At 41.9% G+C, this 23,188-nt stretch overlaps 2 protein-coding genes across 2 annotated transcripts in view; one reads left to right on the top strand and one right to left on the bottom strand.

The window, feature by feature from the left end:
• Positions 1–23,188, top strand: part of LOC106748232 (transmembrane protein C5orf28 homolog) — a 55,252-nt gene that overhangs the window by 8,347 nt on the left and 23,717 nt on the right. The gene's annotated exons all lie outside the window — the stretch shown is intronic.
• LOC106748230 (single-minded homolog 2) lies at positions 6,397–17,083 on the bottom strand. Its single transcript, XM_014626556.1, has 8 exons — positions 16,894–17,083; positions 14,614–14,699; positions 13,832–13,921; positions 13,094–13,312; positions 10,496–10,710; positions 9,522–9,628; positions 7,489–7,977; positions 6,397–7,190 (listed from the first exon to the last, which is right to left on the bottom strand). Exons 1-8 carry the CDS (start codon positions 17,066–17,068, stop codon positions 6,502–6,504), a joined length of 2,070 nt encoding a protein of 689 aa, XP_014482042.1. The 5' UTR covers positions 17,069–17,083; the 3' UTR covers positions 6,397–6,501.

The following is a 23,188-nucleotide window of genomic DNA, read 5'->3' as shown; positions in this document are numbered from 1 at the left end:
GAAAACAGAAGGAGAGAGAAAGAGAGGGAAAGATTAACCCTTTGCACTCCAGCCTAGTAATGCATAGAGGCTATTAGTTCCAAGTACATACCTATGATGTAGAAGAAAAATAGAGTCGTTTCAATAAAACAAAATTTTTATTTCTTAGCTATTTTATAACAAAACATATTCTAATTTATATTATAAAAGAAAAACATAAATTTTAGGACTTAAAATTTCTTAAAGTGTCGAGGCAGCAAAACAACCATGTCGCCGCTACGGCGACAGCGGAGTGCAAAGGGTTAAATTTTTATGCTGCCCAATTGTGATTGTCGACGGGAAGTTGACGGTATTTTAGTAAAACATCGCGAAAGAATTGCCCGCTATAAAGTTTAATAAATTTCAAGTAAATGTCAACACGCTTAATAAATATCACACGATTTTCATATGAATATTATAGTTAGTGCCAACTCTGAATTCAAAGTACAACAGGTGCTTTAATATTGTTTAAAGCTCGCAATACATAGCGGAAAATAGATTACCCCTCGATACTGACATTTCAAGAGCGTATATAGCGTCGATACCCGGCTGGTTCTCACCGATAGCAATGCCGATGTCGATTGTATCGATATCTGGGGAGGTCCTTCGCTCGCAGTCTTACTCGCGGTACTTGGCTGTCGCTTCCGTTGCGGAAATGCCGGAATCACGCGAATACGGCGATGGCGGCAGCGGCGCCGCCGGTAGAGATACGCCAGTAGTGTAGGCAATGGCACGGGGATAGGCCGTAATTGGTATAAAATCATCGAGCAAACACATCGGACAAGACAGCCCGGGGGTTGTGGGCGGCGTTGCGTGCCGTCGTCCTGGATACCGTGGGGGCGACTCTGCTAAAGCTGCCCCTTCGCCCCCGATTGCGCGCAGGCTCGCCGCCGATACACACCTCTGTGCGCGCGTGTGTTCAGCAGCATCCAACGCGCCGCCCTTGCCCGTACCTTTCCTCGGTTTACGGCTAGATTTACCGGCGTCGACCAGCGCCAAGCGTCGTCTCCGAGGAGAGCGCGATCTTCGCTCCGCGGTAATCAATTCGCATGGACGGAATTGCAGCCTCGACCGCGTCATTCGCGGCCGCCGGGGAGATTGTTTCGTTCTAGTCTACGGTAATCTTTATTCCGACGTGCACTTATAAATCGATTCTCTTATATACACACATACACAGTCGGCAGATTAAAGGTTGCAAACGCTTGCGTTTCGCAACACATCTCATGTTCACTAGGAGAATGTATTTCCTGAGAATTACTGAAAAATTATTTCTCCTATTTGGACGCGGGATGTGTTGCGAAACTCGCCGAAAATAGCGTCGCAATCCTTGATCCGCCGACCGTGCATTCCAGGTACCTCTTTGAAATAAAAACCCTACGTAATTACGAGGGGCATTACGAGGTTGTAAATTCGAAATATACGTAGGGTTTTGATTTCAAAAGGACACCTGCAACTTTGGCGATACATAGTTAACAGTGTATACAGAGTGCGTATACATATAAGAGACATAGCTTTCAAATGTTGAAAATATTAACCTTTCGAGTGGCAACCAGGATTACTCGCGTCTTCCTCGATTTTTCTCCTCTTGAACTGCTCGGAAAAATCTCCAAAAATCATCGGGACTTCTACCTGAAGATCGCACAGCTATTTTGTCAACGATAAATTGCTAAGTATTTTATTCGATTTCACTTTGAAAAACGAGCACTTCTTACTGGCTCTGGTTGCCTGGTTGGTAGATTAATACAGGGTGATAGGAACATACACGGTCTCTATGGTATAAGGTGGTTACTCATCATAAATCATCGGCGCCGCACGCTTCCGCCTATCCCTCTCGTCCGATCCACGTGCGTCGTGGCTTACACCGCGACCCTGTAAATCTTCCCAACTTGCATCTCGATGATAAGTAAATAGCGCGTCCCTCGGTACAAATATTTCTACAGCGCACGTAACCTGTCGAGTGTTTAGCCGGAATCCCGCTTGCCCCGCGTTTATATTGCTAATCGTCGGGGATAACTGCACCCTCAGTTGGGATGCATATGTCGCGTACTCTTCGGTGCGTCACGTAGAACGTACGGGATATTATTCTTCGCCGATGTAATCGGCGCATTAATCATACGTGTCCTAATATGTGTACGTCCTCCGAAAATAGAACGAAGACAGCGAGGATAAAATCGCCGGCTACAAATCGAATCGATTGAATTACGCGAACTGAACGCGGGGCGAATCGCTCGACTGTTAAACGTCTAAATAAGTAATATTCGCTGTTGTTTTCCCCCAAAGCCACGTTACAACAAGTGCACTACGGCAGATCCAGCGAGTGTACGAAGACCGCGCTCACGGCACGGTACTCGTGCGTTTTACGGGGTAGAATAGACGCGCGCGGAGACGTATAAAAGTTGAGGCCTTTCAGGTCTCGTATTTTTACGAGCGAGCCGCGCGAAAAGAAACAAAACCTCTCGGCGTGGCAGGGCAATTATCCACAGCCTACTCTGTTCGGCTCGGCCTCCTATTCACGGGACTCTGTGCGGAGCTGACTTTCGGTACATTATGCTACTTTCGCGTGCTATAAATAATCGCCACGTCGCGCGTGAGCGGCACGTTCGAGGTAATACATAATGAAAAAAGTTAATATTTCATTGTGGCCGCTGGCACGAGAGCATAAATATTCAGGGCAATCGTCGATCGGATTTGCCAGGGAGAACAGCGCCGTTTGTTTATATATAGGGTGCCCCGAAACCCAGTATCCTCAACACGACAGATTCCTTAGGACATTATGAGATGAAAATTCAAATACGAAAGTCGAGATGCAAGCGATCGAAAAAGCGGGGCTTTTCGCAAATGAAATTTCGACCGACCGAATAGATAACGAAATTATTCTCTCCGATCAACTTCACAGAGTGTCTGAAAACCTGTCTACTTCTTAAAGAATTGTTTTCGCGGGTTTGAGTATGCAAATACCGAATCGATACGCAAACGCAGTATATCGCACTTGACGATCGAACGTTACTCGAATCGCGACGACTTTTAATCCGCAAGGTGGATAACGATCGAGCGATTTCGCGCGACTCGGCCGGCGATTTTCGTCGCGATAGAAGCGTAGAAGCGAGCGAACGGTGAAGAAGAATATACATCAGTCACGACGATGGATGTAACGAGAATGTAAAGGCGGGATCGTCCATACGTGGGGTGCCATTATCGGTCGTGTGCGACGACACGTCGGAATTGCGAAGCCGCGTGCGGCTCGTTAAATTCTTCGCTCGGTGAGCGGGACGCGGCCACGATTCTGTGAAATTGCGCGATCATTCGTTACGGGAAGCTTCGGCCGGCTTGGAGCACACGCGCGCGACCGAATTGCGAAATAATTGTCTCCGCCGCCGAGTCAATATCTTCGATCTAAGAAGGCAAATAGTTGCGCCCTTGCTTCATTAGTCACCCCTCGGCTGCGTTATCCTTATAAAGGGACGAGGTTTGTAAGAGCAACACGTCCTTCATTAACGGAGCAAGTCGACTCTGGGGAAACGTATCATTTCGTACGCGCGATTCATGTGCGTGATGACTGATCGACGGCGAAAAGGAGAGAAAGAGGCAAGTTAGACGGCGATTATAAAGTGACACGTGCCTCTTCACGAGTGACCCCATGCCGGCACGCACACGACCGCCGAAAGCTAACCGAAGAATCGTGCGCGAGGCACAATTAATTTATTGTTTGTGCCAGCCGGGTGACAATCGGACTCGCGCGGCGGGAAAGCGGGATCGTTTGAAACGAGGGGATCCGGCTTGCGGACGCTGTGTGACACGAATCGCTTTCGCGATCCCACTCGTTCCTGATCCATTCGTGAGAATTTCACCGAGCTTAATTACCTGGCACGGTTCGTTAATGCTTGTCGAGCAAAGTTAACAAGGGCCGATTATTCAACCGCCCTCTTATTGTTTCTCTTATTGTTACGTGACGTCTGGCACTTGACAAAAGCACAGATTTGGGATATCAATGGCGTAAACGTCTCGAAGCTTCGCATGATTAGATCGATCGGAGGAAATGAGGGAATTTTTAAGGTGCAGGAATAAGATGCGATCGATAGACAAGGTGCGATACATCTTTCAGAGGAAAATATGATATATTTTCTTGTACAAGCATGCAATATGCGTTATTCTTTTACAATATTTACAAGGTTGAACGCCGTGATTTTTGCTACGAAACTTCACACTTTACATCGATATAAATAATCGGGCTTGCATTTGTGTGTATATGTGTGTGTGAGTGTGTGTACATATATATATAGGTTTATACATAATAGATTATGCTACGACCAATTTTTCTATTTGGTAGTAAAATATCTCGCGACGATCAAAGTGCACCGGGGCTTCCGCTACACGATTTTATTTACAACGTTTACACACCTCAACAGTATTTTTCCAACAATGCTGTTTGTTCGTTAAATAAGCAGGAATAAAAATATAATGGTACTAGTCTTCTCTCCGATAAAAAGGGCGTATCTTTGGTCGATTGGTACAAGCACTGGTCAGTCTTTGCAAATCGTAAGTTTCCTCTCTAACTATATACATTTCATTATATATTAATTAGAAACTTAGAAACGTCTAGCGTATTTACATTGTACGTCCCCAAAATGAAATCTCTCTTTCTTTCTTTCTATCGTATAGCAGCAGTGTCGATATTTTTACCGGCATATGTTTCAATACCAAAACTCTGCAACACATAGACTCAAAAATTGAAGGCAAAAACGATATTTCCGCATCACAAAATATGAACATAGTGCATGGAAGAAATATCACAACATTTTTTACCTCGATTACTTTCGGAACGCATCCGGTATCTAATTTAACATTTTTTCTCCTCGATATTACTAAAAAACGAATTTTACTGGATATACTGAGAGAAAAATATATGTTTGGAACTGTAATAGCAATATTTTTTATTATAAACATGCTAATGATTATAACAAATAATGAAAGAAACAACCATAGTCAAAACAATCATAGTTATCATGGCTATAAATCCGGGTTCCTTTTGCATGCTTTAAAGGACTATAAACGCAGTTGAAGCCCAAATTGACTATAAAATATAACGAGATTACAGTTATTCCAACTACTTTTTCTCTCAATATACGAATACGTTGCGAAGTTTAGTGAAAGAAAAGACTATTGCAACTTTCCTTCTAATACACTGAAAGACTAAACAAATCGGATTTTGAAATTTTATCGAATAGTTATCCTCTCATAGGTCTCCAACTACTTTATATTCGTCAGCTCCGAATTGAAATGTTTCAATAATTTATATATTATCTTCGTAATACTTTCGATTAAATTATAATTATAATTTTCACAAAAGTTCTATTTAAAAAAATTCACGTCCAGCGTAAGGTTCGTTACACCTTCTTATGTGATTAATGGCGCTCGTAACGATCGCGAAATGCTCAACTGTAGTGGCTGGTAATATCGCTGATTAATTACCGTCGTGTCTCGATCTGTGATATCACATACGTAAATATTGATAAATATTATTACCACTCACAGTAGTTTTCACGACGTGTAAACGATCGTTCGTTCCTTAGCTATCATTTTCCCTAATGTTCAATATTGTCCAATTCCGCAGTTAATCATTTCTTGTATCACCAAAGTTGCGTTCTTGATCATCAACGTTAGAATCGGTTGCGTGCGTTATAGATATCGATCGGTATTGTTTTTCTATTACTTTCCAAATATATACGTAAGAGCAACAACGATCGAAACGTATCGAATGGGAATAATTGAAACATTGACAATGAGATTTGCTCTCATCGTCTTTCTAATTAAAGATCGCATCGAGATTCTATTACGAGTCGACAATTAAAGTAATAGCATACGTGACATAGAAATTATCGGTAGGATTGATTGCACGTATTCAGATTGCACTTGCGAAGCTTGGTCCAATTATCGAAATGACGTTTCTCATTTTTGTACCGTGACTCGTATTTCCGCAACACTTACAACACGAGAAGGATCTCGGGTAAATGTCTCGTCGCTCATATCGGAAGGCCGCGAATTTCAGATGAGAAGAAATAAGAATGGACAAGAATTGTTGTGTGATGCGTGAACGTCGAATAAAGAGAGAACCTAAATAGTAGAGTATACACACATATATATATATATATATATGTATATATATATATATATTACCGTATTTGCGAGTTAGTGGGCCGACGATTACAAGTTGCTTCTCAAGGCCGCGACGCTCTTTTCCTCAATCTTGGAGAATCGCTTGTAGGGCGCGACGTAGGTGACGCGAGGCTGATCCGAGACAGCGTAGGCCCCGCTGCTCATACGTTGCTCGTCGTACTGGTCTCCGCTGCATTCCGGCGCTGCGCAATGATGTTTCTCTCGTTGCTGTGGCTGTTGATGACGATGATGATGATAATGCTGATGATGCCCGCATGCGCCATCGTCAGGAGTGTCAAAGTGCTACGCACAGGGCACCTCGAATTGGTGTCAGCGAACAAAAGGATTATGGCCGTCGTAGTGATGATGATGATGATGCTGCTGGGGCGGCGTGCCGTCGCCCGCCGGTGCCGTCTGATGCCCATGAAGCTCCTGAACGGGGTTCGGGCTGTACTGCTGCGAGTCGACGATGACGCTGGTGTAACCGGCTGCCGACGCGGCTTCCAGTTGATGATGAGAGTGCTTGACCGTCGCGTTGCCGTTGTTATTGTGAGCCTGGCCCTGGTAGCCATCGTGATGTTGAAGCGCCGCGGCGTTGTAGCTGTCGTTGTTATTGAAGCCGCAGTTCGGATACATGATGACGCCGCCCGCCTCGCTCAACGTCGAGTCCGACATGTGATGGTGGTGGTGGTGCGATGAATGGTATCCCGATGTAGGTAGCAGATTCATGGAATTCGCGAAGTGAGACTCGAGACCGTCGCTGCTGCCGCAGGAGCTCGAGGACGTGGAGTAAGGCCGTTTCTGCTGGCCGCTCTGGGGACTATGTTGCTGCTGCTGCTGCTGCTGCTCGAGAGTGGTCAGAGAGGTCGCGTGATGCAGCAAATGCTGAGAATGTTGTCGTTTGTGCTGATTATTCTGCGTACCGTGCTGGATAGTCGTCAGGGAGGACGCATGGTGCAAGAGATGCTGATGCGCTTCTTGCTGATGCTGCAGATTGTTGACCGGATCTTGATTGAGATCTGAAAATCATGGGACGAATGGTGATGCCAATTTACATCGTCGCGATCATTAAGGCGGGGGAATTATACTTTTTTTTTTTCCGTCTCATACATGTTCACTTTTAATAATTAATAATTTTGCGTGGCTGTTTGCGAAACTTGGGAGGAGCTTTTCTGCTCGGTTTAACCCGATCAACATTCAATCTCTCGATTGAAGCTTGCGGCGGAAATGAGGAGGAAAAGCTTCACTGAGTCGATTACTTCGTCATCTTTTCGTCATTGTTCTCGTGTTGAGCGAATCGTTCGTACGAAAACTCACCACTGTATTGGTAGAATAAATCCGAATTGTAGTAAGTGCCGTCTTCGTGGACCGTTCCGTCTACGCTATGCGACGCGTATGGCGACGACGACAAGTAATGATTGTGATTCGTTGTACCGGTGATATAATCCGAGTTGGAATATCCGGAACTGTCGGCGTAGTCGGTATCGGGCGGCTCCTTCGTCCTGCCACCGCGGTAGGAAGGCGGGCTCGGGCTGTGATTGTCCAGGTCGTTCGCGGCGACCGCGGGCGTCGAGAGGGGCGCGCTCGGCGGATTCCCAGGACTCGAGCAGGGCAACTTCTGCTCGCAGTTGAGGATCAAGCCCGTGCTCTCGGTGGCCGTTAACACATAGTTGACGGAGACGATGCAGTGCGGCCGCGAGCTTCTTGAGTTGTGCACGATCGTCACGTACGACTGCATCCATACCCACCCGCCGTTCTTGGTCAGAAACCTGTAGTACCTCGTTGTCACTTGACCCTTGCACAGCACTGCCGACAAAGCAAGACGGCTGGATCACGTGAATTTTTAGCGGGAATTAACGCACCGAGAGCGGCTTGAAATTATTCACTTGAACATTCGTATTTTTCGTGCAATAAAGAAGCAAATATGGCGTGATTCGTGGTTATTATTACGTTAGAATCGAAACCGAGCGCGATGAGAAAGTAATTCTGCAATCAAAGGAGATTCGGACTCTTCATGTTTCCTTTTTTTTTGTTTTTTTCGCACCACTTAAGATAAATCCTGTTGGCGGGCGTGATATCGCTGTCGAAATGAAAAAAAAAGAATCGTGTGGAACGATCGCGCAATCCGCAAGCGCAGACATTAGTGGTATTATGTCAGACTCCCTTCGAGTCGCGCTCGTGAAACTGCGAGTCTGTTCAAACAGTGATAGCAGTAACAGTCTCCTCCCTCGCTCACCTCTCTCGCTAAATCTCTCTCGCTTCTCTTCGCTTTCCTTCTTGCGCCTCTCATTGTCACACTCACGCTCACACGCGCGCGCGCATACACACACACATACATATACGCATACTATTCCTTCCTCTCTTTCACGCGATAGACGCGCACACACACACATACACTCACCCAGACAGCCTCTTTTCGTCGACGCGCTGTGGCAGCATTGTTCAATCAATAATGTACACCCTAGGTACACCCTACACCACGTGTGTGCACATACTTAGAATAAGCGCGACGGCGCCCCGAGAGAGGAAAAATGGAAAAGAGCGGAAATACGTAGCCGTCGTGCGCGAAAAGCGCGAGGAAAGATCAAAGAATATTTCGTCAGCGAGGTAAGGGCGTCGCCGAGTTAAGCAGCGTCAGCTGCTTTCGGTCCCCGAAGAGCCTATCCTCTTCGAGTACCATGTCGATGTCGTTTGAGAAAATTTCCTGTCGGACCGCCCGCCTGCGACGGAAAAATATCGGGGAAAATATTTTCGAACGCTTGTTTCGGAGTTTTGGCTCTTTTGGATTTGTGGGACGATTGGTTCAAGAAATAAATGGTGACCTCTGGTCAAGGAAAATGTGAACGACGAAGTGTAACGTATCCGTGAAAAGTAGCGTTAGTACTGAAAAGGAAAGAAAAACTGGAGGAAATGCACCGATGTTGCCGGCATTTTTCGAAGGGGCTCGCTGCTACGATACATACATGCACTGGGGGAAAAATTGGGTTGAAAGAAATCAAGTCTCACGTTTACGCAAATTTCACTGCACGAACCGCAGTCGGGCCCGACTGAGTTAAAATCCAGCCAGACAAACAATCTGGCGTAAGAATTTGAATTGCAAAATTTAGTCAGCGGTAAGATCTTCAATTAACAACCTGCTTCTGCGCTGTTAGAAAATGCAGTAAAATCAGAGAGAATTTTACATGGAGAAAAACGCTGTGATATTCTCTCCGTGTAACGTCGCATCGAAATTTAAGCAAATTTCGTTGCACGAGATCGATAACGAGTGAAAGTTTGCGCGAATCAATTTTTATTTAATATGTCCGAAGGTATCGTCAGTCGCCTCGAGCAACATGAGAAGGAATACTTACGAACTCGATGAGCGTGCCGCAGTTGCAAGACGTCAGCTGCGTGCACATAGTGGTACAAGGTCTTTTCGATGAGATCCGGCGGGTCGTATCCTGTCAAATGGGCTACTCTGTAACAACGAGACGTACCGATACGATATCTCTCCATCAACTATTTAACTGAAAATTGCAAGTTTAAATGATCTATTTTGAATTCGAACGCAAAGCCACCGAAATATCTGCTGCTTTCTTTTGCCTCTTTCATTTCTCCCTTCTGTATAAGATCCGTGCACGATGTTTTCTCACACGGTCCTCCTAGCTCGATGTTTACTGACACAGAGTTAGCGTGGCTACGGCCAAAAGAAGGTTCGTCACCATTCGGCTTGTTTTCGTCGGGATTTACGGTGCGAGCGTTGCGAGTTTGCACAATCCGGGCGAGCCGATTCGATCGACGTGTGTATAAAATTTCATCGCGCTCTTCTATCCGTGCTATATTTATACCGCGTCACGTGCTCGTTCCCAGCGAGCGAATGTAACGCGGCTCGTCGGAGCCGCCGGTAGTGGATATTTATTTGCCACGAATGGAAGGAGGAAAAAAAACGAGGATACGTGGCAGCGCGGTAACTCGAAACTGATTTTAATGGTCGTACCTCGACCGGGGGCACCGTGCGGGCCCTTCATCGAAATATTAATGGCGCAATACGACACTCCGCTATAATTACATTGGAAATAAATAATCCGCTGTGTCCTGGTGCTCGAATCAACGCCGCACGCTTCCTCCCGCGACACCGGGAAATGCAGGTCCACGAAGAAGAGGCCTTGTATTCGAGAATAAATTAAGAATTCCTTTTCTTTTCACTTAGAAATTCATTTCGTTAGGTCCTTTTTCTGTTGACTTGGTGTCAGTATTATGTTGGGCTTTTACACGAGTAACTATAGATCGTTCTTTCGTCATTAGTTAGAGAGCGACTGTGGTAGGGGGGTTAACGAAATCTTACCTCGCGTCGAGAAATATGAGCTTCAGGTCGAGCGATGCCCGGAACATGAACATGTTGTGGTGCAATTTAATTTCGGTTATGGAACTCGTTGGCAGGGAATGGCCAACCGCCAACAGACCGACGTTTCGGATAAGACCGACATTTCGGATAAGGCTGTCCTCGTATTCGACAGGTCCATCGAAGACGCATTTTAGATAACCCGAACAGTGTATGACCTGGAACACCGCGAATATTTCGCGAGAGATGAACCTTTCTCGACATATATTTCTCAGATTAACCGAAACAAAAGAGAAAATAAACAGTAAAAACGATTTAAGTTAGTAAGGGAAGTGTTTCGCCGATCATCAGCAAGTATTCACTGATTTTCAGTAACCTCCGTATATGAATTCTCACGATGCATTGTAACGCATCGTGGTCGCGTGCACGCACGCTCGGTTATTATTTGGCCGAGCGGTAAGTGCGACACTCGAGCGAACGTACCCTCGCGCGCGAGACAACGTGCTCCCCGGCAAATTAACAATTCCTGCTTAATTGAATGTAAGACCGGCGATAGGAGAAAAAGCGGAAGCTCACGCCCCCGTCTCGAGTGCCGGGCGAATTTGTGAGGCAAATAGGCCCCTCATTATGCCCGCGTTGCATATATCACCTCGTATGCAATCCCCGCATGTGGATCTCGCGCGGTGCGAAGAGTTAAGGAAGAGTATAATTTGACACGAGGGCGTCCGATCTTACCCTGAAAATAGATTCGCGCGTGTCTCGCCAACGGGGCAAACGTAATCGCGACGTATCATCCGCGAGCGAATCCGAGCAGACCCTTGTTAATACGAAGAGTCGATCGGATCGTTTGTCGTAATCTGGATCGCACGAGATCGAACATCTTGGATGGATCGCCCGTGTGATCCTCGAAACGAAACAACGTTCTCTCTCTCTCTCTCTCTCTGTCACTTGAGTTCCACGCATTCGTTAATTCGCCGTTAAATCCGCGCTCGCGCGCGTCAACAAAGAGAAGCCAACTACGATCCGGTCTTTGTGCGGCCCAAGTACCATAGAGAAAAACTTGCCCTCCGCGTTCCGAGCTCGTCCACCAGCTCGCAGGGGTTGCATTCATGACTTCGCCCATTGGGGGATCTTTCGTGCGCGATTTTGTCGAGGGCTACGGTCATCGTGGTATTGTGCCACGAATGAGCTATTTGCCAAACATTTCCCTCCACGAGGGGCATGTCTTCCTCGGTTAGCTGGCGCCTAGGTACGTCGCGGTTTCTCCGTCACTCCCCCCCCGTTCGTTATTGCCGGGACATATGTCGGAAGTTTCGGCCGGATTTCGGAAAATTAAGGCGTCGCCGAGGTCATAAAACGAGATCAAAACGTTGATCCGCGAACTTTCGCATTTGGCGTATTTCGCGCATTTGGTGCATTCGGCGTATTTGCCGCTCCGCATCGTGTAAGTCTGACTGATGGTAATGACGTTGATAACATATCGGCTAAACAGGACCCTTTAGCACGCAACATATTGATTGAGATTAATTCGACAAGTTGTCGCCTTCCTCCCCTCCTGATGAAACAAAACGCGTTTGCTTCATTCACTCTCTGATAAATTCAACGATATTTTTCTTCCGTACACCGAAGACCCTCTATCATTCTTAAAATTTCGCAATAATTATATAAAAAGTTAATTAAAAAATATCAATGCGCGGGTAGAAAGCGATAAGACGAGTTTCGTAAATAAGCTTTCATCCAAGATGACTCGACCTCCGTTGTCCAGCATCACTGGCATATATCGGTTTGTCAAGCGATTGTCACAACAAACTCGAGTTATTTCCCCAAATCTCGTCTATTGATAAAGTGATGGTACCGTCGATATAATATTATCACTCTTAGATGAAGCTATACTCTCCGTCTTAATCCGTGAAATAATGTCTTTCCAACTGAAGACCAATATGTGCAATCGCACGGAGACCAAAATCGACGCTCGAATTTATATAAAGTTATTTGCGAAAAAATATAAAGTTTTTTTGTGAAAAAATGTATTTTATTTATGAAAATTTTGCCCGATATACGGGCTTCAAAGTGTAATAAGTATTGCGAAATCTGCAAAATGATTGAATACTTTTCTGTTCAGTTTGACCTGCTTTATCTGCACATGAGCGTTGTGTCATCAATTATCAACCACCCTATTTATACATATATATACATATATACATATATACATATATATACATATATATTACTAAAAAAATAGAGAAGAAATATCAATAGTGATGCATGTAGGAAGCGTAACTCTCATCTTTCTCGGACGGATTGGACGCGAACGGCTCACCAACCCGGTGCACTTTTCCCGTGCGCGTGACCGGAACAATGGCACCCCTACTTAGCTAAACAGTTCTTGTCTGTTACTTAGAGTTTCGACTTTTCATTCATTTTATGATTTCCTGTATAAAAAATCAAACGCTTATGCTAATCGTTCATTGTTCAACGTTTTCCCTTCTTGATGCAGTTTATTTCAGTCGCGAATACATCGTGCGCTTTATGAAGGTAAAGAAAAGCCGATCGCGATTTCTCTTGGCAGGTCGGCATATCTTTTACGAAAACTCGGGTTACCTTGTATCCTTCGGTGACGAGGCCCGCGTTTCTCTTGGCTAGGATGCACTTCATCCTAAGAAGAAAGGCACGTTCCAGCTCTATCTCGCCTCGCGAATTCGGCGGTGGATATGTATAACGGTGATCCGGGGAATTGGGCGGAAGACTCAGCACGGAAACCATCTCGGTACGATCCTCCGGATAAATATACTCGTATATGCTGTTTCCCGTTAATTCCACCTGCACGCACGAACAGTCTTTCGTTCAACAGTTACAGAGACGCGAACTTTCGTTTTTTTTTTATTTTCCACATTATTCACCCGAGTCGAAATTTTAGTTCTACTTTAAGTCTAATTTTAATTTTACATTAAGCATTCAAAGGTCCTCCGCTTCTTTGATACAATTGGGGAAGTTATTGCTATTTTCTTCATTTGAAAACTTAATGTAGAACTAAAATTTAGACTCTGGAAGACTAAATTCTTTTTGTAGCATTAAAGGAGCTTTTAATGCACTCCTTTGATACTACAAGGGAGAACTTATTTCCGTTTTCTTCATTTGAAGACTTAATGTAGAATTAAAAATTTCGACTCAAGTAATATCGTTGCCTTTTATTTCGGTTTTGATAAAAGAAATACTTGCATGTCGCACTGCTGCACGCAATTCTTTTAGTACTATGATATTTACGAGTGTATTCGCTCGAGTCGTTGAGTCAACTTTTCTCACGAATCTTAATTAAATAAATGAGGGGATATCTCCGACCTGGGACAATCCTAAGTGTACGCTGGCAGTCTCGCTTATGTACATAATTTTTCCGTCTGGCGCCACGACGAATATAAAACCATCCAGGGTCTGCAGTCAGAAATTATAATATTTTTAATTATGATCATGTTATAATATTATTATATTATATTTATTGGTTATCCGAATTTTAATTGGTCAGAATTTTATACGCGAATTTAACAAGAGAGAAAGAGAGATATATAAATTGACGGATAAATCTTTATTATTACTCTAGGGTTTAGTATTTTAGAACGGTAAATAAATTAAATATTGACAATTATATGTGATAAAATTAAGATTTCACGTTGTTAAATGTTTCATTATCGCAAATATACTTTAGTCTGTTGCATGTTGGGCATGATTTTCTTATCGATCATTATGTATTTAGGTCAGGGTTGGGCGTTTATACGTAACACGTCTACGCATAGATAATGTAATCCATGTATAATCAAATCTTCATAATTAACATCAAAATCGAATATGTAAACTATTTTAAAGTTTAAATTAATTTAGATTAATTAAAGTTTAAATTAATTTAAAATAATTTATCCTTTCTCTTTGCACTGTGCTAATTTATAATATTTTATATAGTTTATATTGTCTATATGTGAGAAAATTTATTTCATTTAAATATTATGTAGACAATGCATAAATTATTCATGTAAATGTAATTTAAAAATTTGTGGTGCAATTCTAGTTTAAGTATGTTGTGAATTCATTACGAATACAAGAGTAATGTCGATCGATGAACGATTACTCACCTGTAAAAGATGAGAGCCCAGCTCTTTAATTGCGGTTTCCAGGGGGTTGTTGGGTGGCGGAGCGGCACCCCACTCGTCACCAAGACCTAGAAAATTGATTCGAATTCGAAAATAAGACATGCTTAAGTATTACGCTCTCGATGCATATGTACATTCAAAATATTATAATACTTTTCATCATTCTCCGAACATTTTCGACAAATTAATGGGATTACGTAAATGAAATTGGAAATCCTCTTTACGCACGAATAAACGGACTGATATCGCAGCTTTCTTCTTATCTTCCATCCGATACGTATGTTTGTAACGACGTTTCATGCACAATGCGTCGTTAAATCTACGGCCACGTGTTCGCGTGTCTGCGCATTAATTATGGCATTCGTTTACGTGTCGCGCACCAATGCAGAAGTAGTTTCTGTCGCCGAGCAAAATTTTCATCTCGCGGAAAATTGCTCGATCCGGCCGTTTTCTTGATGCGTTTTTCTGATTTTTTTTTAGACTAGTTAGCCACGCTAACGAGAGAGTACGAATTAGAAGAGATGCATTATCCAATATTTCGTTTAATATCAAAGTCATTCAAAAACTTCGAAATTATTGACGATATTAACTATAATTAGGAGCTATAATATATGAATATTATGTACTTTAAAATACAATTTTTAATAACAAGCGCAACAATCCAGATGTTGGAAAACAAGTAATTTGATAATTTTCATACGTTTTCTATATTTTCTGAAAATAATACAATATTAATGACAAGTACTATATGTTCGATGTGTTAAAATATATACACTTTCGAATATTCCGTCGATTCGTTCATTTAAAAATAAACCAGTTATAATAGTTGATATTCATCGAAATTTTTTAGAAACTTTCGGCGAACGGCCACGTGCTGCGTTCACACGCGCACGACATTCCAAACGTTGCATATTCCGAGGCACGCTTCTTTCAAATTTGATTATCGGCCGACACCCTCCTCGGAGGAAATCATCGATCGAACGTTTCAATAAACGACACGTGTCAGATTTGACGACGATCGACATACAATGCTGCATTCGGTGGACTGTTCGACCCGTGCCGCTTCGAAAGACGGCCACGATTCAAAGTTCTTCTTTGCTATCACTGCATTTCATCAAAAATTTCGTAATGTTGGAATGTTACGAACAAAAAGCGGGAATCTTTAAAAAGCAGGTCTCATCAGGACGTGTCAAATAGAGAGACGTGTCAATGAGATTCTCTTATCGAGGAATCGTGATGTCGTACGAGAGTTTATACGACAAATACTGCGTTTATATATAAAGTAAATAAATAAATATCATACTTCTCATTTAATATCTATCGGCCGTTTAATTCGATCCCCTACATTTAAGTTGTCTCGGATAAAGGGTTAAATTCCGCAATCGGCAGGTTTGAGAAACTTTACACTCGCGCGGGAAAGAGCTCCTGAAAGCGTTATCGTAAGGACGTCGCGTCTCTTTTTCCAAGGATAAAGACGGCATGGTCGTCCTAGAGGGATGCAGCCACTTGAAATTCAATTCGCCGGTGTCGTAAGAGGGGAAATCGAACGAAGGGAGGCCATTGTAACACTATAACGGCCCCCATGCTTTGCTTACAAAGCGTTAGGGACTAACAATGCATTAAGTGCGCAATCACATCCATCTCATCCGATACACTATTTGCCCTTTGCGCGTAAGAGTCCGCTGGTTGAATTCATAAACCACCAGCCCGCGGCCGTCGCGCCGGTGAAAGAAGAAAGGACGCGAATTAATTCGCACCCGACGACGATCGATTGCTGCGGTTAAGCTTGACTGTTGTGGAAATTTATATATTGCACCGAGAGAGAGAGAGAGAGAAAGAGAGAGAGAAAGCGCTTGAATTAATACCGTCTAATGAGACTAATGGCTCGTCTCTTTTATTAGGTCGATGCAAAAGTTAATGCAATTTTTTAATCAAAACACATAACATTTATTTATTTCAAAATACATACAATTAATTAAGTGGAAGGAAAAACACTAAAATTGACATGGTAAACCGGCCATGTTTCTCGGCTGTAAAATACTGAGTTCTTTCAGAAAGCATATGAATTTTGTTTAATATATACAATAGTTGAAGTGGCAGTTTCTGTTAGCAATAAAAATATTAACGGGAGATTTAAAAGTTTTTTTTATTAACGCATACAGAAACTGTCGTATCGTTCGATCGTCGTGATCGGATATTCGCAGAGGAATTGCGTCGACCGAGAGAAATAACAGTGAAAATACAGAGATATAAATGCATTACCATGAGGAAAAACGGCTCTCATCTTCAGATAACTCGTGGTCAGCCTGATGATACTAGCCTTGTCCAGTTGCGTTGTAATGGCGGCTGGAAGCGGCAGCAGCTTCGCCAACTCGAGGAACTCCTGATTCTCCTTGACACGGCGCGATCGCGCCGCGTTCTTGCTTTTCTCTTTCATCACGCTTTCAGGCGGGCCGGACACGAGGAGGCTTTTGATCAAATTGTTATTGAACTTATCTTCCTCGTGTTGGTTGTCTTGGTGGAGGTAATAGTTGGCGAGATGAAGCGAGTTCTGATCCACCGCGTCCACCGTGGGAGGGCTGCCGCCTGTAAGCAAATGGGAAATGATTCTTCAGAATGCGTTCACTTTTATGCACTCGAATACGCATCTTACAATATAAAATGAGCTTTTTCTACTGAATTAAATCCATAATATGACGATGCGTTTATTTTAATGTACAATTGAATGTGAAAATTAAAAAATAAATTTCTAACGAAATAATCGTCGCTTCGCGTAGCGCGCCACGATTTTACCGAAGGTAGAAATTAATGCGCCAAACAGCATTAACCTGGCGAAGTTTAAATCAACTAGCGAAGTTAGGTATGCCTGAGCTATCCGCGCATGCAAAATCGATACAGCAATAACGCAATCGCGTTGCACAGCGGTAGCGTAAAATAGTCGTGCTATCGACGTGTCAGGTTGAATTAATTCCGCTATGCCTGACACGGCTGAATACACACACGAGTTTAAGTTCCACATGCATCGTAATCGCGATTTCTCATCGTCGATATCGTCAGTGGAGATGTCGACGTGATACCGATGATAAGGATATCGTTAGGAGTCGATGCTGACAGTCAGCATTGAAATAGACAAAGCCTCTTCATAAACTTCCTCGTCAGTTTTATCCGTACAAGTAAATGGAAGTGTCTGTCGCAGAAAGTATTGCACTTTCTCGCGATTTCTTGACAATTTTTAAATAATTGTCATTTGCTATCGCTATCGGGAATTTTATCATTTTATAGCGAAAGAAATTTACAACATTTGGAAATGCACGTGTGTGGTGATCGAAATACTGAATAGTTTAAAACGAATACGAGCGATGCGTTTTATATCAGGGTCGTTGCTGAAATATCATTATAAAAATTTCGCACGAATTTTTACACTTTGCACAGAATAGTAGCGAATAATCGGAAAAGCTCCGTTGGATCCGTAGAGAGATCGAAATTTTGCTGGCGCAATTATTTGTCTTGCAATATTGGGGGTCGTGACTTTATTTCGAAATCACGTTCGAAGCTTTCAAGCCGAATTACAATTTTTCCAGATGAAATAGAATCGCCTATCAGACATCGCATACAATCCGTAATATTGGGGCGGCGAAATTTTTTTCATGTTCCATAACTTTGAGGACGCGTGACGAACTTCGAAAGTATAAACGGGAAGTATAAACGTATAGTCGGGAAAATTAGAATCGAATAGAAATTAGAATCGTTCCAACAAAGAGTTGAGCGACGGGAGAGAGAGAGAGAGATTTCCGTCTTAAATCCATTTTGCTCCCATGATTCCAAATATTATCTTTTCTCAAATTCTCGAGAAATAGGGAAAGGAGGAATAAAGTTTCGAAAATATGTTAAATGTAATTAATCACGTGCACACGAAATGTTAAACGAATGAGATCTATTAAGTAACGCGAAAAAAAGTGAAGATTAAACAGAGGAAAAGGTTTCTTCGGATCTAGCATACGTGTTTGACTTGGCTTTGTTTAATATAAACAATTCAATATCAAACATCATTTTGTTTGAATAAAAGTGTTGTTCCACTAGAGTAAACCATGTTGTTTGATAGAAAAAAGAAACAGTATTATTTAGAGAAAATAATGTTTGGTTTCCAGTAAAAGAAAAATGTATTTCATTATATATTAAATATCGTTCTATTGAAACAAATCATTCATTATTTGTGACAACCATTGCGATGTATGGATGAAAATATAAAAGAAATATGTTATTTGACGTAAAGTATTTATTATTTGAGAAATCAATGAATCCTGTTTGTTGAATCAAACATTCGTTTGTTTGTTACATTCCAAAAGACAAATTTGTTCCAATTAAAGAGATTTTATCAAAGAAATCTTCTCTGTATACATTTGCCACGTATACCATTTCGGCGATTCATTGGCTCGTAAGATTCGCGATCAAATCGAGATGAGATCCAATTAGATGACCTCGCGCGTTAAATCGGAGACTGAGAAACAAGTTCTTCGAAATAAGTGCTCTCTAACACGTGCTCGATGCGGAAGAGATTATGACCGCGTCGTTCGTGAATGATATGACGCGAATCGCGCGTAACGATGTCGAAGCTCCTCGTTATAAGAAACGAAAGCAAAGGGAGCAAGCCGTCATTAAAGCGCCAGCGAGAGAGCAACCTAACGACGTAGCTACCCGGACTTCTCTCGGATGGAAATTTGCCTGAATAATGCATTTTTTTTCTTTACCGCTTCCACTTTTGCATTCGGTGGCCGCTCCAAACTGGTACAACCGTCGCGCTGTCTGGTTTCGATTTTCTCGCCGAGCGTGAATTTTCTCTCGAGCGTTGAGATCAACGACGCTATATTTTTCTTTCTCTTATTTTGGAAAATTTATTAATTGGTCGGTATTAATTGTAACATAATTCCTCGCTACCTTTTTGCTCGAATAACTTTTGGAACTTTGAATTTTATTGATCAGTGCGGCAGGTTGCTGGTGCTGCAGGTTCAGCATCTGCTGTACCGACAAAATGGCCGAAAATCACTGCTGCGAAAGACAAATGGCCTCTAGACAAAGACGCTATTTCGTGTGCGTTGAATAATTCAGTAATTTAAAGTGCTATGGAATGTTATGGAAATGTACATAAAAATACGAGAAAATATCAGCAGACGTAATGCTCTATCATTGACAAACGCAAGTTTCGGTAGGAATGTAAGGTTGAAACAATAGATGTTAGCTTCAAAAGTAAATTTAAGATTAATCAACGTAAGAGTATAACGCTACATTAATATTTTCTCATGTGTATTTTATTTCTTGCGCAGAGAAAATTTTATATATATATATATAAAATAAAATTATATAATAAATAAAATAATAAATAAAATTTGTATATAAACAAATGAATATTTCTGAATAATATATAAGTTTTATTTTATTTTATTTTAATTCAATATATATACATACATACATATATATATATATATATATATATAGATAAAATTCTCTATATTAAATTAAAATAAAATAAAACTTATATATTACTCAGAAATATCCATTTGTTTATTTACAAATTTTATTTGTTTGCTCCCTAAATTTCTTCGAAATCTCACTCAAAACAAGTGAAGAACTTCCTCCGTACATATTTCACAACCGTCCTGCCGGTGCATTTACGGTTGCCTTGACCAGTGAGAAAGCGATAATGAAAACAAAGAAAAAATGGCAGGTGTGTACACTTTCAAGAATTTTCGGATTAGAACTTCTCAGACAATCAATTGTTGTGATTAACTATACGAAGACGATAAAGACAATTTTTCTCTGCATTTTATGCCAGAAACGCGCGATTTTGTAAGCCGTATATTTTTCTCTGTAACTGACATAACCAATATTTGAACACATTGCCTTGTGTCCAACCTGATTTTTAGAAGTTGGCGTAGGATGACGGTGTAAATTGATTACATATAAAATACGATCGTGCATCTTGAAAAATGTTGTATCGTTTAAAACTGTGACTCCGTTATCGGTTTACTTTTCAAGTAGAATTTTATTCGAAGAAATTTCGAGGATGAACTTTTGCTTCGGCAAAATGGCAAACACATGGAACAGAAACAAAGAAAAGCGTTAATACCTTGTAGACTCAGATAATAATGCGGACTGTTTTGTATACAATAATTGTACATCTGAACGATCTTCGGTACTCTTCTTTCATCTCTTGCGAGGATCGACGGCATATTACACACACTTTATTACAAATTGACTCGTGTCCTCAACCGTATTCGGTCTTTATAGTCACACTCACGTCGTCAGAAGTATGTATATCGATATACGTTATTGCATAACAAAAAAAAAGGAACAAAGAAAATTTACCGTAATCTTGATTCGAAGCAAGAAATTCGACCTACGCATCGTACTACGTCGAATTTCGGACTAAAATGCAGGTTCGTTTATAACCCGCATTTTTTCTCTCTTTTTTTCTCTTTCATTCTATCTCTTTATTTTGGGAGCAACCAATGTCGCCTCTCAGTCTACGTTCTTTTCCAATGGGAGATCAGAGTTGTCGCCCCTATCTCAGAGCTCCACCCTTGGTGGAAGCAGGTTTTGCCTAGACGGCTCGTACACATGCGAGCGTTGCTTCTTTGTATGTATCCTTTATCACTTTCAAAAGAGATAAACTGAAGAACGGGAAAATTATAGATGTAGCAGCATAGCGGCGCAGCATCATTTTTCTTCGAAAAAGTTATTGCTGACGGTTTTCGCATGCTGCTTCACGAAACTGTCACAATTTGACCGATACGATCGATAACTCGAATACCGAACAAAGAGTACAAAGTATGAAAACAGATGGTATATAAATATAGTTGTTGCCGAAAAGCTCCGAATAGTCGTATAGAAGCAATAAATCTCGTAGAACAGATACATAGACAAATCACCGAACGACGGGTACATAGGCACGTATTTAAAATTGATAGATTTTATTTTAAAATAAATAAATATTATATGTACATTATGCGTTATACGTACATTTTGATTATGAGACGGAGCAAACTTTTGCATTATCTCAATAGCAAGTACAAAGGACGGCCTTGCTTACCGAGAATTTTTTCTTAAAACCTTTCCGGTTTCACCGATTTTTCGCCATTACGTAAATTTCCTTTTTATTTACGATGGAGTTTGTTCCAGGCACTTTGCGAATTTTTTCTGTATACTTAGAGCAAGTCCAGGCCGATTCATTCTGTACTTATGGTCGTTTATTACATATCTTAATGAGTTCGAACCTGCTGGACAAAGAAAAGCTCTACTGTCGTGCAAATTTTCTGCGGCCCGAAAAGGTCGGAAGGTTTTGTGTTCAAAGCGATTCCAAAAGTACCGTACTTCCTTTCAACAGGAATTCTTCGGCATCTGGGCTGTGAAGATTTCGAAGAACCACCTGTGCGTCGCACCTTGCCAGGTCTGGGTTAGTCATTTCCTTGGTCTAAGACAGAGAAGTTTCCTGAAACATCACCTACACTTTGCACTAACAATGCAACATCCTCCGGGTGTTCCGTGAAAGATCGTGACGGAGATCGACAAGTTTCGGGAGCTGCGCAAAATATTAGGGACCTGTCCGAGCACACAAATCTTCGCTTAGGTCACTCTTTCGACATTCATAGGAAGTTCCTCGAAATAAATCCCGTGAAAACACGTGATTCTTTATTTAGATAGGTGTGAGTATTTCACTCCATCCAGTTTAAGAAAGGATTTAAAACTTAACTTCTACATTTCTCAAAATACTAAAACGACCTATATTTCATGCGTGTTATCTTAGCTGAGGCTTTTCTTACATATTTTTTGTCGTTTTAAATCACGTCATTTAATAAAATACGACGTGTTAACTTGTAATTTAACACGATTAAACGTTTAAAACGACGTAACCTAAAATGGTAAGAAGCATATAAAAAGAGCTTCAGTCAAATGTGCCATTTTTAGACGATTATACATGTAAGAATAATCTTGTTCAAAAAAAAGAAAAAACCAGATAAGAATTCATATAAGAAATTCATATGGAATCCCATAGTTATTCTTGGGGATTTACGGCAAAAACCCAAAATTAAATTTGCAGTATACTTCATACGTTCTGTTTATTTCGACTGCAGTATTTATTTATATTAAAGAACATACGTCCGACACACTTTTATTATACACCGGTAATTGTTTATATAAAAAGTCATTAGCAGCTGTAGTTCCGAAGAGGTCCATTCTGCGATGGAATTTGGTGAAATTAATTGGCCGTCGTCGCGCGCGCGCGCGCACGAAAAATGACGATAAAACCGGCGGTGACGAACGACGCTCGCTCGCTATTCTTCGCCTACGAAAAACGTGGACCATTCGCGAGATTCCCTCGCAGTTATTACATACCATTACGACTATAATCGATATCGACGGTATAGCGTAAGTAAGCGCGACGAGGGAGGGTGAGGCAATCCAATTTGCGGCCACCGGTACTTGCCCCGTCGTCCAATTAACGGATCTTTCTTCTAATCTCATGGATTCACCTGACCCGCCGCGAAAATCCCGAGCTTTT

Source organism: Dinoponera quadriceps, unplaced genomic scaffold, assembly GCF_001313825.1.
Source record: "Dinoponera quadriceps isolate SergipeBrazil2010 unplaced genomic scaffold, ASM131382v1 scaffold2600, whole genome shotgun sequence".
Classification (NCBI taxonomy): domain Eukaryota; kingdom Metazoa; phylum Arthropoda; class Insecta; order Hymenoptera; family Formicidae; genus Dinoponera; species Dinoponera quadriceps.
The sequence above is the reverse complement of the archived record's forward strand: the minus strand, read 5'-3'. Positions and strand labels throughout refer to the sequence as shown.